The sequence below is a fragment of the Manis javanica genome, chromosome 3 (genome assembly GCF_040802235.1).
Source record: "Manis javanica isolate MJ-LG chromosome 3, MJ_LKY, whole genome shotgun sequence".
NCBI lineage: Eukaryota > Metazoa > Chordata > Mammalia > Pholidota > Manidae > Manis > Manis javanica.
Window position 1 is genome coordinate 116,463,677 of NC_133158.1, and position 18,050 is coordinate 116,481,726.

Below are 18,050 nucleotides of genomic sequence, written 5' to 3' on the forward strand. Positions count from 1 at the left end.
TGTTTTTTCCCAAATTCAAATATAAATGAAAAGCTCAGTAACCCAAACCACTTGTTTGGCAAGTCGACACATTATAGCTAACCACTGACACAGTAGATTGAAGGCAAGTGGGTTTTGAAAATGCTGAGATAATGTAAGCCTTCAAATCTGAAGTACTACTTGTGATTTAATATCACAGACCATCTACATTATTATCAGAGACCACAGAGTAACTGGGTAACTTATTGGAAAAGAAAAAAGGGCTGAGTCAGAAATTTCCATTTGACAGGGTAAAAGGTGAGGGTGAGAGAAATAGTTAAAAAAAAAAAAAAAGAAGGGTGGGCGGAGACAGCAGGGTGGAAACACAGCACTTTTTACTCATCCTGGTAGAGCTGTCAAATAGAGATAAGACATTCCATACAGAAATATCTCACTTCAACTTGTTATAAATGATTAAAAAAAATACACACAAACAACCTCACAAGCTTCCTGTGCTGCAGGCATCCACATTTATAGACTGGTGCTTTGAAGCCAAACCTTTTTGTGTTGTCAGTAACAAAATAAAAAAGCTACTCAAGAAACTCAGACCTTGTCAATTCTCAGAAAATGCAGATACAGACATTAATGCCAAGCACTCAAACTGAGCTTCCTTTCTCTCAAGAAACATTTCATAATTTCAAAATGAGCTCCACTCAGAAGTCACTTAGGGTGAGTCCCCAGCAAACTGATGCTCGGGTTCCTTCTGTCTCTGCATCCCACCAAGTGCTCACTAAGGCTTTCTTCAAAGCCCCAAGTGATGTGCATCTACAGGAAAAAGATATTAGAACAGATTTCCTTAAACTAAATCTGTATGTTCCACTGATCCATTATTATCAACACATCATTATTCTATTCACTAGGGTCACAAACATTTGTTTTCACACTGTATGTAGTAGCCACTAGTCACAGGAAGCTACTGCTTTAAAATTAACTAAAATTAAGTATTAAAAATTCCACTCCTCAGTCTCACTAGCTACATTTCCAGTGCTAAATAGCCACATAGGGCTGGTACTTACCATTTTGGACAGTACGGAACATAGAACATTTCCACTATAACAAAAGTTCTTCTGGACAGCACTACTCTAAACGATAATTATAGTGTGACAGACAGGTAGGGCTAATTTAGACAACTGGATCATTTAGAACCATTTTAACCATTGTTGTGTGTGTGTGACGTTGTGTGCATACACACACCACACACACATGCTTGTATTTTAACCAACAGACATAACTCACTTTGCCAGTATGCACAACCAAGGGTCTTGAATATATTGCTGGTCTTGTGTTAGTGACCGATTTACCTTTAAAGTGCTTCTATTTCATGATTCTTATGCTTCTTTTTCCTCATCCCTAAAGTGATGGTAGTTTTTGTTAACCTCAGCAGGGTGAAAAGATCAAGAGCTTTTCTGTATTTATCAAGCAACCACTGTACAGATATAGGCACAGAAACAAGGTGAACAAATACCCACTTGGAAAGGAAGTGATCTGGTATTCAATATAGTTAAAGGAATTGAACTCTGGGTAATACAACTACTATTGATAAACCCACCAGATCTCTAATACTTCATCAATCAAACAGTTACTAAAGAACTCTGGATCTTGATTAGCAAATGTGTACATTTGTGTAATTCAATTGATCTTGAAAATTAAACTGACCACAAGTAGAGAAACATTCTCCTACATTTACTGTCTTTGATGCCTTCTTTAAAGAAAAATTAATTTTACAGGGGTTTTCCACTTCAGGACAATTCATGAATATATGAATTAATACAGCTTTTTAATAAGTAATTAAGCTTAACATCATAAAAATGATTTAAAAGCACTCTTGTTCTTAACATAATTCAGTTTATTTTTAAATGGATTTATAAAATTTCAAAATTAAACACAAGAAGATGACTATCAAAATTACACTTAGAAAAAGATGAAACTATAGAATGTTTTCTGTAAGCACACCCACCACACAGAGCACTGGTAACATGATATATTCAGTGAATACTTTTGCACAAGGATGCAGAACGGTGTAACCAAGAATCCTGATTTCAATCCTCGCTCTAATACTCCATAAATGAATAATCTTGATGCTCACCTGTAATATGAGAGTAATAACAACCACTGTAAGTACTTGAGCACTGCAAGAAAGTCATATTAATTTTAAGAAGTGCTCACAAATGATTCTGATGGAGATACACAGGCCTTCTATGTAAAAAACAACAGACCACTGATAATCACAAGGGATCCTCAAAAGAGTAAATACCATTAGATAAGCAGAAGGAGAATTTTTTTCAAAGCAATTTTCCACTAAGAATATCCAGAGTATAAGAATTCATTGCTTTTATTTTGATTCCATGTATCCCTAAAGAAACTCCAACCTGTTGTTCCACTATTTGAAAACGTTTCCTGGCACTTACGGCCTCAAATGGTTTGGCAGCTCTCGAATAGTTTGGTTTCTCTGTTTGCCTTAACCTAGAAAGAAAAGCCACCCATCTCCTTAAACCTCTGTAGGATAAACCCAGTCATGCCCATTAAAACCCAAAAGATCGCATCCAAACCAACTTAAGTACAAGTTTACATCAAGGGAAGAAAAACCATTTTTGTTTATTGGCTTCATATGACAAGAGAATTTCCTTAAGTACTGGCTACTGCAAGTTCTGTTTATCTTTGAGTCAGATATTTCCACTTTCAACTTCTCTTCAGCAAGTAGATATTTTAGTTAGCACTTTCTTTCCTTCTAGGATTAGTAAATTCATTTCAATTTCAAATACTGAGACTATTACTCAAAATTCCCTAAAAAGTTTACTTTAAATTGTGGTCATGGGATACGTAGGCATGGTAAAAATATTTTCTTACTAAATCTTGCTCCTGTAAATTGCAACACTCACAGTTCCACTATGGAAGCCATTTCTCAGAACTCTAGACACATTTCCAGTAATTCTGTATTATGTAAATATAAACATCTGAACATCTGAACATAAAACAAGTGGGTAAATCTTGAGATATGCTACCATAGGCTCAAGAATTTATATCATAGGCTCAATAATTTGTCATGTTTACTGAATAGAAATTTGTTTTTCTAAAAGTTATCTTGAAGATCATGGGTATTCCTAGAATCAACTCAGTTTTTACAATAATCTAGGGGAATGCCTCCCCAGAAGATCAGATTTATTTTCCTAATTATAAGACAAGTAGGCTTACATTAAAATTACATATCCTCTCCTAGAAATACAGTCTATACAGAAGAAGAAAGTGACCCAACAGTAAAACTGGAAGCAGTTAGCCTGTGTTTCAAAGTACACCCAAAAAGGTTTATGCAGATAGCAGGTAGTTGTGTGTAGATTTTATGTGATTCTGTCACACACTTTGGCTCTCTATGTAGTTCAGCAGAAGGGAGAATTTATTTATTTATTTATTTTTGAGAAAGAAATTTGTATTTATCTTAGTGGCACTTCAGTTAGATGTGAATTTTTGATAGTTCTCTATTCTCAAAGAATGCTGGAAACACAGCTAGTGCTGTGGGAAAAGAGAAGAAAAAACTGAAGTTTAGTGGGAAATTCCGGTAAGGAGGAAGCTGAGATTTCTTCAATAATATAAAAGTGAACAGAGTACATAATGTGTCAATGTGGTTCTATTTTGGATTTCGCCTAGTGTTTAAAAAGTATTTCAGAGAAGAAAAAGCCACTCTGGAGTGTACAGGATTCCAATATTTCTTACGTACAGGCTAAAACACCTTGGACAAGTTACTTAATTTCTTTGAGCCTCAGATTTCTCATCTGTAGAATGAAGATAAATGCTATGAGGGGTAAATTAGACAAGTGAAGGGCCAACGAAAACTTCTATCATTCAGTAAAAAGAAGTTCAATAAATAAAACCTATTATTACTGGTATTAACAGAGCTAATGAATTCTTATAAATATTTTCTATATTAAGTATTTCTTCTAATCAGGCCTCACTAAGTCACTAATTAATAGATCTAGTCACTTTTCTATATGGAATTTATAACAATATGCAGTCACTACTTCCTCTTATCAATGTCTGGAAATGCTTCCTGCCAAGAAATTACAATATAATTGATAGTTTACTCTATTTTCTACAGTTCTTTCTCACCTCATATGACCAACTGAGGGAGAACATGTTTCCCATACATATTGTGGGCCTTAGCTGCAGGGAAATTAGTATGTCTAGAATGTTATTAACTCTACCACTCCTAACTTTTTTCAGTTGGATTAGATTAAGATTAGAAAGCAAAGTAGAATTCTATGAGAAAGTCATGCAATTGTAACTTACTAAAATAGAAGAATCATCAAAGTATCCCATCAGGAATGATAGGAAAGTAGAGGGTTGAACAGAAATATAGCCAGTTAAAATCTACACAACATTTTAACATGCAGGTTAAAAATAGTTCATTCCTAAAACTAGATGGATTTTCCTAATTCCATTCTCTGAGTTACCCTAGTAAAAGCTTTTTGCCAAATCCACATGATATTTTGGTATCTTCACTGTAAGAAACGTGAGTATTTCTTGTCCAATTTAGGGAAATACAATGGCTTTATATAGCATATATAAGGAACAAACTGGTTGGAAGTACAGAGCCCTGTTCTTAATTCCAGATACCTGTCAGAATTTAGTTCTGGCTCTGTCGGCAGCTCACCAAGTGACCTCTGACAAGTCGCCTCCAAATCAGAACCTCAATGTCCTCACTGCAAGAAAACCGTCTAAATTTAATCTTTAAGAATTCATCCAACTTTGCTGAAGGGCTGTATTAAACGTAGGTGATTTCATGTGAGGGATATACACTTGTCTCTTGGATAAGAGCACACCACCTAAAATGTGATAAAACACAGCCTCCATGAAAGACTACCCTTACCCACTTCCACACAGGCAACCGTTGGGCTTTGTCCTGAGGCAAATACTGCTTTCCTCACTGTTGCTTTCAGTTTTATATTACTATTATACAAAATGGCAAACAATTGTGTTTACCTATCATATAGTAGCTTCAACCACCAATAAGTCTTAAAATAATCTTTCATTCAATCTGGTGCCTTATAAAAAAGATAGAATTTTCCTGTTTCATCCAACAGTTCTCACATAGCCTTCAGCATTAGGGTAAAATGAGACCTTGCTTCAGTCACTTACTGTCCAATGAATACAAATGTGGACTGTACCCTCTACTAAAAGGTTTACCTGGGACCAGATGATCATAATACAGTCTGGGAAAATACACTTTTCCATATTCAGAAGGCTTCTTGAAGACTAGAAAATGTTTTAAGTTCACCTAGAATGTGTTCTAAAGTGCCTTGGATTTACCTGTGCACTGCTTACGAAACTGACTTCAGTATATCCTACAGTATGTTTGGTTATCATGTAATTCCCCTGCACAGGAAGTGAAAGTAAATCAGGGAAGCTTGTATCTGTGAACAGGAAGACAAGCTGTCTAAATACCTTTCTGCTCTAGAGGATGCACTTGCCTCACTTGTTTTTTAAGGAGTCACTTATTTTGATGATAAACTGACAAATTAAAAAATTGATACACCTAGAAATATAAATTCGTTTTTTGTAGCACTGCATGTTTTTGAAGCAGTGTTAACTTCTAATAACCAATATGAAGCTGAAAGAGACTAGCGCACCCTAATTTAGAAAACCATTCCAAAATAAGTACTAATTAAACACATCCATCCCCACATCAACAACTCTTCAGCTGACTCTTTTGCTCATGCTTTCCCACCCTCTTTTGTTTATAAACCATTCCAAATTTGCAATCTGTATATTAATCTCTTTAGTTTCAACCCAAAACTTTGAGATTATACAGTTACCTCCCCTTATACTCAATAGCTGAAAAAAAAATGTTATGTCTGATCTGTTCAGTTAAAACTTTTTAAGAACCTTACCCTTTTATCTAAAAATAAATCTAAGGAAAAAATAGTAAATATAAAAAAATTCTGAATGGAACCCAACACCATCTAAGAAACTAAACTAGCTGGATCCTCTAGTATCAGTGACAAAATGATACCATAACACATTCCTGGAAAATATGTGCACATTAACAGGGTCTTACATAACTAAAATCAATCCACAAATAGGTAAGATCATTGCCTCCAAAGGGGACTACTGTGTGTTTAGGTCTGAGTAAACATCAACATCAACCAACCTCCTAGGGAAATTGGAGAAATGGAAAAAAACCCATACAGCAGAAAGTAAGTGAGCTGCTCCTAGCCCTCTACTCCTACCCCAGTGAATTCATGCAAATGATCATAGTTCTTACTGTAGTGTCATTAGCTCAGTTACCTCAGGTCAGTTTGCCTGCTAAACACAAGCTGTCCGATAGGCCAACAAGTGTTCTGGAGTATGTCCTAAGTGTAAGGATCCCCAAAAAAGACTTAGATCAGTCAGTTACCAGTCTCAACTTGAGAGAGAGCTAGTAGGGTAGATCAATACAGAGAATGAGTCAATGTCGCTTAAGGCAGTAAGTACCTCAAGGGGAGGGTGAAGAGCTACAAAGGAAAGAAGCAGAGTAGATAAACAGAGAATGAGAATTTAAACTTGTCCTCCCTATGCTTATCTGAGCTAGCCTAGACATAGGCTACATTTGGATAGTATAGAAGGAAATTCCAGGCAGAGGGTTATGACTCACAGGAAAAAATGGTCTGAAAGAAGGAACAGTAGCATTGCAAGGCAACATGTATAGTAACAGCATCCAGATTGAAGGTATACTACTGTATTTTACAAAATGTTTTCATGTCCATTTCTTAGTTAAATCTCATTGCAAGTCCATGTATTACACATAGTATTATTTCCAAAAAAACAGATAAGGAAACTAAAGCAGAGATATCAAGTGTTTTCTGAGTTCTTACACCTAACAAGTGGTAAAGAGAAGATGTGAAGTGAGATCTTGCAAGTCTAGGTTCAAGGTACTTCCCTTTACAAAGAAGTTAGTCTGTTAAATTATACAAGTTTGATTTTGATTTGGATTATTTATTTAATGTATCAGTAAACTAGACCAAATACTGCAAAATAATTCTAGAAGGAGCTATCAATTACTGAAAAGATGCATACCAGAAAAGTAAAGAATAAAAAGGTAGCCTCCTACTCTATTTAAAATTTTTAAAATGATGGTTATATTACATACTGCTAAGTAAGCAGGGATCTGAAATGTGTGCATTTCTTACCTCAATTGCATGAATCTTTTCAACCTGTTACCCACATTTTGGGGGAATATATTGGGAGAACCCATGAACAGGGAACAGAAAGAAAACTAAATAAAAATAGAATTTTGATAAACCCAAAGATGAACAGCTAAATGAAACCCTAAGGATTTCTACTACATTCTACAGAGTATATTTCATGTTTCACTTACTAATCAATTAATTATGAAATAAACAAATTAAGAACCTCAAGACAGCCTACAGGAGACAGGGACCCTTCTGGTTTTATATACCACTGAAAACTTTACATTATATATCCAGAAAGGGTTGTGTAACTCAGTCATCACATTCAACTGCCTACGGTATTTCCACAATGTCTCCTTCAGTTGAGTGATCACTAATACATATACATCCATTCTGGTGAAATTATTAGAATCACCCTTTTTATTCACAAAGCATCTGGGCCCATAGATTTCTTGGTAACCCTGTCTGTCTCAGTAGTAATCCTAGCTTAAGAGCCATTGAAACTAAATTCCTGAAATTCGGAGATGTTAAAAGCACAGTGAACTGGAGTCTATCAACAGCTCCCTAACCATTTTCTAAACCTCCAGTGTGTCCCCTCCAACATACACACAGAGCCAAAATGATCTTTCAGAAATTAGCTCTGTGAACTATAAAAAGAAAATTTATTTATGGTATACTAAAGCCCAGTTTGAAATAGTGAGTTCTGACCATGGAAACAGGAAAACAATGGCAGATACATCAAGTTAAAATCCAGCAATCACTGACAGGATAAGGAACCTTTTGTAGACATGGCCAGAAAATGATCTGTAAATAGACACTGAGAATGAACAATTATTTCTGAAATAGCTCTGGGCCCAGATATTAGGCCAAACTCAAGCTGTGCAAATGGGAGGACAAAGACCTTAATCGAGTCCCTTCTTTCTCTGTGTCTACTTCAGGTCTCCCATTCAGACAGTAAGAACTTTTTGACAGTATTTGCTAACTCAGACATTCTATATTTTCTGGACGTTCCCAAGATGACCGAAAAAGCTAGTATTTTTAAGTATTCGGTGGGAAGGTGCTACTTAAAAAATAGTGAATGTTAATACTTAAACTAAATCATGGACCACATAGTCAATAAAACAAAAATTCTGTTGTTGATGGGGAGGCAGTGAAGGCAGAAAGATCCCCTTTATAAGTCATTCACACTTTGATTATATGCTGTAGTTTAAAGTCCTGAAGTAAAGTTAATGGAAAGTGACTCAGCCTTTATGACTCATTAGAAAAATAAAAGCCCAAAAAGTCCAGTGGAGACTCCCTTGGTATTTGAGGAGCTGTGTCAGGACCAGAAATGCTCATCACACCCTAAGCCTTCAGAGTTTAGTAGTACATCAGCCTAGACACTTCTGATAGAAGTTTCTAAGAAGACAAAGTGACACTTCCTTCATGCAAATGTCAGTAACACATTTTGAAGAGATCCAGTACAAAGGAATAAGCTAAAAATCATAAGCAAACTTTTCTAAGAAGCTGAATGTTTACTCATACACTTCATTCATGAAAGCCCAAAGACATATAGTAGGGGTTGGCATATGGCATACCCTTACTTTACACTAAGATTTCTACCTACATAATCAATTTTGAAGTCACTGGAAATTTACATGGAGTGTAAATTTTTTCTTAAAAAAATCAAGAAATAAAAGTCTGTATTTTTAGAAGTCACTACAAAAATAAAACATGCTATGAGTTCAATCAACACATACATATATAATATATATAATCCCACAACACTGATATTAAAGTCATAATTGATATTCATAGTGATAATTGAAATATCAAAAACCATTTAATAAGGAAGTTTTTGTTTTAAGTTTCAACAAAAATGGTCCAAAAGAACCATTTCTGATGAAACTTATTTTTTCTATTAAGTATACAATAGTAAAAATTTTAAGCTTAGGTGGTCATATGGTCACAGTTGCTCATTTCAACTACTGTAACATGAAAGCGGCCACAGACAATATATAAACAACTGAACATTATGTTCCAATAAAACTTTACTTACAGAAACTGAAATTTGAATATCATATCATTTTCATGTGTCACAAAACATTTTTTATTTTATTTCCAATCATTAAAAAATAAAAAAATTTTTTTAGTACCAGCTCACCTGCTATAGGTAGGCTGGATTGGCTCACAGGCCACAGTTTGCAGACCCCCTCTTTTAAAGGAACAAATCTCAATTATTGGACAGGGGGAAATGCTACTAATTCTCAACTCACTGATTGAGAAATGAGTTGTCACTGCAAAAACTTAAGAACTTAAAGTAGGACAGGATCCTTGCATTAGGGTGGCCACATTATTCGGTCAGCATATTCCAAGTATCTGTTCTTTAAGTCCAAATGTATACTGTGAGCATAAAACTACAGATTTCTGGAACGGTCTCCAAGAGATCCAGCTGGTATCAAGTAGGGCCCGAAATATGTTGATAGCAAAGTTTCCCACATCATTCTAATTTTGCACCAAGGTTTGAAGACTATTGATATCTGCAAACTGTATCTGACAGAAAACTTGAATCCAGAATATGTAAATGAACTCTCAAAACTCAACTTAAAATGTCTGTTTTTTTTGTTTTAAAGGGCAAATGCTTAGAACACAGTTCAACTAGCTATAGAAGAATGGCAAATGAGCAACCTAAGTGTCTATCAGTAGATGAATGGATAAAGAAGAGGTGGTACATATACACAATGGAATATTATTCAGCCATAAGAAGAAAACAAATCCTACCATTTGTACCATGGATGGAGCTAGAGGGTATTATGCTCATGAAATAAGCCAGGCAGAGAAAGACAAGTATCAAATGATTTCACTCATTTGTGGAGTATAAGAACAAAGAAAAAAACTGAAGGAGCAAAACAGCAGCAGAATCACAGAACCCAAGAATGGACTAACAGTTTACCAAAGGGAAAGGGACTAGGGAGGATGGATGGGAAGGCAGGTATAACGGGGGGTAAAAAAAAGAAAGGGGGAATTATGATTAGCATGTATAATGTGGGGGAGGGCATGCGGAGGGCTGTACAACACAGAGGAGACAAATAGTGATTCCACAGCATCCTACTACGCTGATGGACAGTGACTGTAATGGGGTATATGGGGGGGACTTGGTGATGGGGGGAGTCTAGTAAACATAATGTTCCTCATTTAATTGTAGATTAATGATACCAAAAAAAAAGAATGGCAAATGAGCACTAGAAAAGAGGTTCAACACCATTAGCCATTAGAAAAACGCAGAGTAAAGCCACATGAAATAACATCACACACCTATTAAAAGAGCAAAAATTTTAAAAAAATCGGCAAGGATGCAGAGCAACTGGAGTTCATACATACATTGCTGGTGGGAATGCAAAACAGAGCAGCCCCTTTAAGAAACAGTTTGGCAGCTTCTTATAAAGCTAAACATATACTCACCATATGACCCAGTAATCTACCCTAGCTACTTATCCAAGAGAAATGAAAGCTTTCATTCAACTAAAAAAAAAATCTGTATGCAAATGTTTACAGTTACTTTATTTAGAACCACCAAAAGTGAAAACAACGCAATGTTCTTCAACCAGTGAATGGGTAAGTGAAACTGTGGTATAGTCATACACTAGAACTCTGCAATAAAAAAGGAACAGAATTGTTGATACATACAACATAATATCAAATGTAGTATGCTAGCTAAAAGTAGCCAAACTCAAAAAAGCTCCTTGGTGATCCAAATTATGACTTTTTTGCAGAGGCAACACTATAAAGGGCAGAAAACAAATCAGTAGCTACTGGGGGTGGGAAAAAAAGGTGAAGTTTGAGGTTTATGTAACTGTTCTATATCTTGATTGTTGTGATGGTTACAAGATCTATACATTTGTTAAAACTCAGAATTATATACTGAGAAGGATTAATTTTTTCTGTATGGAAATCATCATAAATTTGATTAAAACGAGAAGAAAAATTACTGATACATAAATAAAAATGATTGTACACTTGATCTGGTTTATTAGAAAGTTTTCATTGTTTTTATGTCAGTATATAGTTAACAATTATCATATGCATACATACATATCTTAATGTGTGTATTTTTTTAATGAACTTATTGTAAAAATAAACAGCTCTTGTTTTGTTTGTCATGCCCTCTTTTGCATTGGTTTCTAAATTCCAACATCTAGGAATAAATGGTCTACATAATCTCCAAGGTTCTTCTGAATAGAAAAAGCAATTATCTTTTTCTAGGTCCATCCAAGATCTAGGGTATTCTAATTTTACAGTTTTGAAGCACCAAACACCTCTAAACATGTCATCAGTTAAAAACATTAATCCAATGGACCTTCCAGTGGCTTTATCTGAAATTGCAAACATAGCTGTGATAAGGTATATTTTTTCCCCTATAGAGCAGAGTAGTTCATTTTAAAATGTGCTCCCATACTTAGAAAACAGGGATTCAAGAAGATTTTATGGTATCTATAACTGCTTTCTTTATGAGCAGTAGAGTATCATATTGTTTTCTGTCACTCAGGCAAAATTCATTTATCTCAATAAAAACTTCTCTATGCCTGACGAGAACTGTAGGAACACCATGGCCTATGGCTTTCTTTATTTCCCTAATATGTTTAATTTTAAAGTATCCAAGCCTTTAAACATTAGACCCTTCGGTCTGAGTATACCAGAAAAGAAATACATTTTTTAGATAGGAGAAAACACTGAGGCAAGAGTGTGACCTCCTGTAGCTCACTTACTATTTAATTCATTTCCTGAATCAAAAATAACACCTAAGAAATGTTTATAATTAAAAAATAAAATAGAAGCTATGTTAACTCATTAACATTCACATCAACCATTATCCCTTAAATAACTTCAGAAAATCTCTGAAATTATTTTGTCATTCATTATTTTCATTCTACTGTGTTCAAGATGTGACAGAATTAATGAAACACATTCGGCATACACTTTACGTATCTACAGAAAATACAGAAAAATTTAAAAGGAGGAGGGGGAGAAAAAAAAGGAGAGAGAAGGGAGAAGGTGGTGAGAAGGAAGAAAGAGGGAAAGAGGGAGAAGGTAGGAAAGGAAAGAGAAGGAAAAACTGAATTTTAAATATTCATAGATTTAAACCTTTTAAATTCTATGCCCCAGTGTGCCCGTTCCTAGCTACTTATCCTCAGTGATTTGGTCACTCCCCATTGTGGCCCTCAGATTTTAATTTGGAAAATGAGAGATTGGCTTTGATCAGTGGTTCTTATGCCTTCCACTTTGAGATGTTTTTTTAAAATACCAGTTTACTTTATAGTTTCTCACGTGGAATAAGCTGTCCTTTAATAAACTGTTAGATTTTTAAAAATTAATGATTTCAGAAATGCTTATTAAAATATTTATTTTATCAATAACATTTTTTAAGTATTAATTCTTTTAAGAAAGAATCTTTTTTTTTTCAAATAAACACTGGGAAAAAAAGGAGTAAAAGTTTTTATAAGTTTCATTTTGGCATTATGATATATGATACCCATGTTTAAAAGGCATTATCTCTACCTGTTAAGAGCTGATACTTTGAGAAGGAATATGAAATAACTGTGCCAGAGACATGATCTCTGAGCCAACAGGGAGCCTTTAATAACACATTCATTCATCCACTCATTCATTCATTCACACATGCAAGTATTTGCTGGATATTTACTGGCTATGTGAAAAACCTTAAGCCAGGTAAGGGTAAAGAAAGATACCCAAGACACAAACCTCCCAACTGAGGGGGAACATTGAGCCATTAAAACAACGAAAATCTGCTGTAGAATTTTGAAGACAAGAGAAAGTGAGTATGCCCTGGAGCCAGATAAGATACATCTCCCTGACACTGGCGGCATGTTAACCAGCTTTGTGTGCATGTGATACGCTTTAGATTTTGGGGACCACTTGGTTAACTTACTGCACCAGACATAATTTTGTATCTCTCCCCTTAATGCTCTGAATTTATACCATTAATTTAATTTACCCCATTATGCCACTGGGGTGTTCTGGACCTAAAATGAATCAGTGCTTTCCAGGCATATTTCTGAAAATGTGTTAAGTTTTATCTTTCAGAAAAGAAAAAGGGTATACTCAGCATAGCTAGCTACCTTTACTTCAAGAAATAAGTGACTACTAGGTGAACCTCTTTCAGATGCTAAATGTGCATACACACACACACAGTTACCCAACTTTGGAAATGGTGGAAATTCCCATCTGAAGAACAGTAAGAATACATTATACACTTCCTCGTTGCTAAAAGGAAAGAAAAAAGGTTAGAGATAACATGATGGGAGAATTAGTATGTAAGTGCTGAATCGCTATAAGCGGGAAAACTCTAATGCCTAAAATATTACAAAGGCAATAACATATTTTAAAAGGTCTAGAAATGGAATGGATGGACAGGCTAATACTGTTGACCAAAACTTTAAGATAATGTGAAAACTCTGTTAAATGAGGGAAAGGACAAGAAAACAGTGGTAAGTGATGGCTTCAAATTAAGTAGTGATATGGGAATCACTGTCCCTTCCAATTGAAGGGAGCACAATGGAAAGTGGAGAATCTAAATTGTTGTTTCAGAAAGAAAATTCAGCAAAGGAGCTAAAACTGACCAAAAAATAATCTAAGTTTATATTATACAGATTATTACAGAAAAATAAATTCCCAGGTCTGATCTAAACCAGGAAACTTTCAGAATATTATTGGAACGTGACATACCTTTATCTAACATTCACAAGTTGCATGACGCATCTGCGTTACACATTAACTGATAAAGAAAACTGGCTAGGAATTAGAAGTTTCAGAAGAAATAAAGCATTATTCCTAAACAATGACAACACTAGTTCCATTACAAAAAAATATGCAGATATTCCAAATATGCTTTTAAACAAGAAATAATGTGTTGACATTTACCTTTTTCACTTACAAATGAACTAAAATAAGTATCTTTATCTCCTAGTTTAAGAGATTTCTGAAAGTAAAAATACTGTAATAATTTTTTTTTAAGTTATGTCCAAATGATGAGTATCTTTGACCACTTTAAAACTAAGTAAGTGAGCATTGGCTTTAACTTAGAAAGGAAAATTTTCAGATATTATCCCTCCCTGATGTCATCTGCTACCCATGATCTCTGCTGAGATGGTCTCAACAAAAATCCCAGAGCTCCCAACCACTGCATTTTCAATCTCTATTGGAATCTACCCCATGATCCCAAATTGTAATTGCATATAAACCTACCAAAGGTTTATTAGACTGTAAAAAGATGTAGAGGAGACTAATTTTTTTTAAATGGGACTTAAAAATCTGTGCCATATTTCTTAATATTAAGAAATAACATTAATATTAAGATTGCTACTAAACTTCCTTTTCAAACTGAGTTGGCGTTTCAGTATTAAGAACAGTCTCAATGTGTCTATTTTATCCAATCATGGGAACCAGTTTTTTTCTCTTTAAATTAGGGTTCAAGACACTGTTAGGGAGTAACTGGGACATAATTAAGAGTTATATTAGATAAAGTTATGCTTTATCGGACTTGAATGCTTCCCAGATCAAAAACTACACCACCATTAGGATGTTCCTAGGATAATACATTTCCTTTGACTTTTTTGTAACAAGAAAAGTCAAATACTTACAAAGACAATGCTCTCAACAATTTCTAACCACAGCCAAAACAGATCATATTTAATTGTAAATAAAAGAACCACACTAAATTTCCTTACCAATTTACTGTATTATGTTAACTGGATTGTCAAAACCATACTACACAAAATGAAAGCCAATTCAAATGTGCTAAACTGAGAAATCTTGCATTTTTAGACAGAATTTGTTGACTCCCTTGAGGAAGAACATACCAGAATAAATCATTCATGTCTTGGTTAGAAACTAGGAGACCTAAAAGTAATATAAAAACATATACAGAAAATGAGTTACAACTTTGTTCCACATCATTGACATACATAGGGAACTGGGTAAAATCATAGCACTGTATGTTTAATGTTGAGACTGTATGAATTCCAGTTCTCATTCTACTCATTACCCACCCCCACAAGGACCACTTTTCTTTGAGACATCCATCCAACACACACACACACACACACACACTCACTCACTCACTCACTCACTCACTCACTCACTCATTGCCAAAGGCTAAGGCCAACAAGACAATCTCAAAATCAAGGACTTTGAAAGCGTTGATTTGTCTTCCCTATCCCTCAGGCCCAGGATCTTGACATTGCTGTGAAAACTACATTTACATGTGAATGCCATAATCCTCACCAAAGTCAGGCTGGGAACCAAAAGGTTGGAAAAAATACCACTACTACAGTCTCAGGCTTAAATGCCAATACCCCTCAAGAACAATAGGGCAAGCTCAAGCCCTTTAAACATTCCACATAAAACCAGTAACCCTGTCTCCTAATATTTGGAACTCTTGGGATTTGGCGGGGGTAGGGATCAGCCTGAACACTCACAACACCATCTGAGTCAAATCGAGTTGGAACTGAAACAAAGCCAAGATGCCTGTTTTCATTTGCACGTTCCCAAGACACCGCAGACCACAATGCTCAGCTGAAACATGACATCTACACAAAGCCCGGAGGGCTCTCTGGGGCTTCTATGCTTCCTGAGACCAAAGAATGGCCAAAGGTAACTAAAGACTAAGATGATCCAGCAACCAAGATCTCAAGTGAAAAAAGTGCTAGGTCTTGGGCAGCGGACGAAACCATGGAAGGGAAGCCACCGGGCTACTAGCCGGTAACCAAGCCGGACCGTACTAATCAGCCTTTATTTTTCAGGGTATCAGTACAGCGTACCACGAAAAAGTCAGGTCACTAGTTAGTCCCCTGCCCCCCTCCTTGCTGCTTTTTGTTAAAGTATGCTTATAGCAGCTTCCCGTCCGTTTGCCCGCCCGTGCTGGGCAGTGCCAAGACTAAACTTTTAAACCTTGAGGAAGGTGGAGAAGTCAGCCAGCCAGAGGCTGGGCTAGGAAAAGTGGAGAGAAGGAGGGAAAGAGTCAAGTTTCAAAACAAAGGCTCCACACGGAACTGGACGTCAACCCCTCCCCACTTCCTAGCCTTAAAGCCAGCTAGGCTGGGCCTTGATTTTTCAAGACCCTAATAAACCGGATTACCCAGCTCTTGAGCGCTCACCAGGGTTTTGTTATGCACTAGAACATTTTGCACAACCACTTGCTGAGGGTGGTGCCATCCTCTCTCCCCCATCTTACAATGTAAAAAAATGAGGCTTGGAATCTAAGTGCCTCTCCGAAGGAACCAGAGAAGAGCCTAAATTCCATTCTCCGCACGGCCAGGACAGGCCAGCACAAGGCGGGCTCCGAGCAAGAACCCGGCCGCCGAAATGACGGCTACCCTGCCTGGAGAGAACCCCGGCCGGGAGAGGGGAGGCGCCCGCGCGCCTCACGCCCCGGGCCCTACCTTCCTTGACTCCCGGCAGCTTGGACTGGTCGATGCTGACTTCAGCCATGTTGGGCCGGGGTCCCGGCCGCCGCCCGCACCGAGCGCGGCCCCGCGCGCGCAGCAGCAGCGCCCGAGGCGGCGCAAAGTCCGGCCGGCGGCGCGCACCGCCCCGGGCAGGGAGTGAGTGGCCGGGGGAGGGCTGGCGGCAGGGGCGACGGGAAACCGGCTCCGGCACGCCAGGCTGGCGGCCCAGCTGCCCGGCCACTGCCACCTGCTCCCGCGCCCCTCGGCCCAGATCGATACCAAATATCCGAGGCCGGAAATGGGCCCGGGCCGTCCAGTACGGAGGGAGAGAGGAGACAGAAAGGCGGGCGGGCAGGCGGGCCTGGTGGGGAGGCGGGGGGCGGGGAGCGGCAGGTCTGCAGCCGCAATTGCCAGCGGCTGGCAAGCTCGGATCCGCTCCCGCGGCCGCCTCCTGCTGTCTCTTTGGTGCCGCGTGACGCGCCCGAGGCTGGGGCCCCGCTCTGCCCCCGCCCCCAGGCCCGGCCTCCTCGCAGCCGAGGGTCGCCGCTCTCCAGAGGCTTTGTGTCCCGAAGTCCTTAACAAAAGGGCTGCACGGGTCACCCAGAACATAATCGTTTCTGTCGCCGGTGTATTGAGCGTTCTGCGCTCTGGTTCTCAGGCGGAGATTTCCACAGGATGCCTCCTGTTGCCTGGCTGTCTCACGCACTCTTTGCCTCCCGAGATTAGAGGAAACATAACATATGGGCATGAAAAACCTCTAACACAACGTACGGAACTAGAGAACAGCTGACAAAAATCTGGGCCAGTTTAGACAAGAGAGTATTCACAACCAGCTGGGAGAACTGACTCATCCATTCATCAAAAACGCATGAATGTTTCTCTACCAAGTTGTGATGTTAGGTATTAGGGATAAAACGTGTGTCAGACCTATCTCTTTTATGGCATGTCATGCATTGGACTGTTAGTGTGACATTTTTTATCTCCCCAAAATAGACAACATCTCCTGTCTGCATTTCCTGGCAACAGAATTCTCCCTTCTTCTGAGAAACACTCCTCAGCTCTCCCTGACATGTGCAGTCATGGAACCTGGCCACCACCATTCTTCCTCCCTTCTCCGCCCACACGTGTTCATCCAAAGACGGTGTGTGGCCAAGACAAGTCCCGCAGAATACTTCCTTGGGACTCCTACAAAAGGAGGGACAGATACTTTATATTTCTTGTGGTCAGTTGCCCTCCCTAGTAAACAATGAAGGCAAACTGAAGACAGAAGCAATGATAAGAAAAGAAGTGAGGAGGGCATGTTCCGATGTTACCAGGAGGTTTCTGGAACAGCTGGGCTTCCTGCAGCTCCCTGGTTCTGGGATCTACTCCTAGCATTTCTCAATTTAAGCTAATAATTTTACTGTCTTAAGCTTGTAAATGTAACTTT

General features: G+C 37.8%; 1 protein-coding gene across 8 annotated transcripts in view; it reads right to left on the reverse strand.

The window, feature by feature from the left end:
* Window positions 1–17,338, reverse strand: part of CCDC50 (coiled-coil domain containing 50) — a 260,855-nt gene extending 243,517 nt beyond the window's left edge. For all 8 annotated transcript variants that reach the window (XR_012129294.1, XR_012129292.1, XR_012129291.1 and 5 more), the window contains exon 1: window positions 16,616–17,338. Coding sequence is in view for 4 of the 8 variants with exons in the window: in XM_073231911.1 (XP_073088012.1) it covers window positions 16,616–16,664 (49 nt within the window). In the remaining 4 variants the exon portion in view is untranslated. The remainder of the gene's footprint in view (window positions 1–16,615) is intronic.
* Window positions 17,339–18,050: the final 712 nt, after the last annotated feature.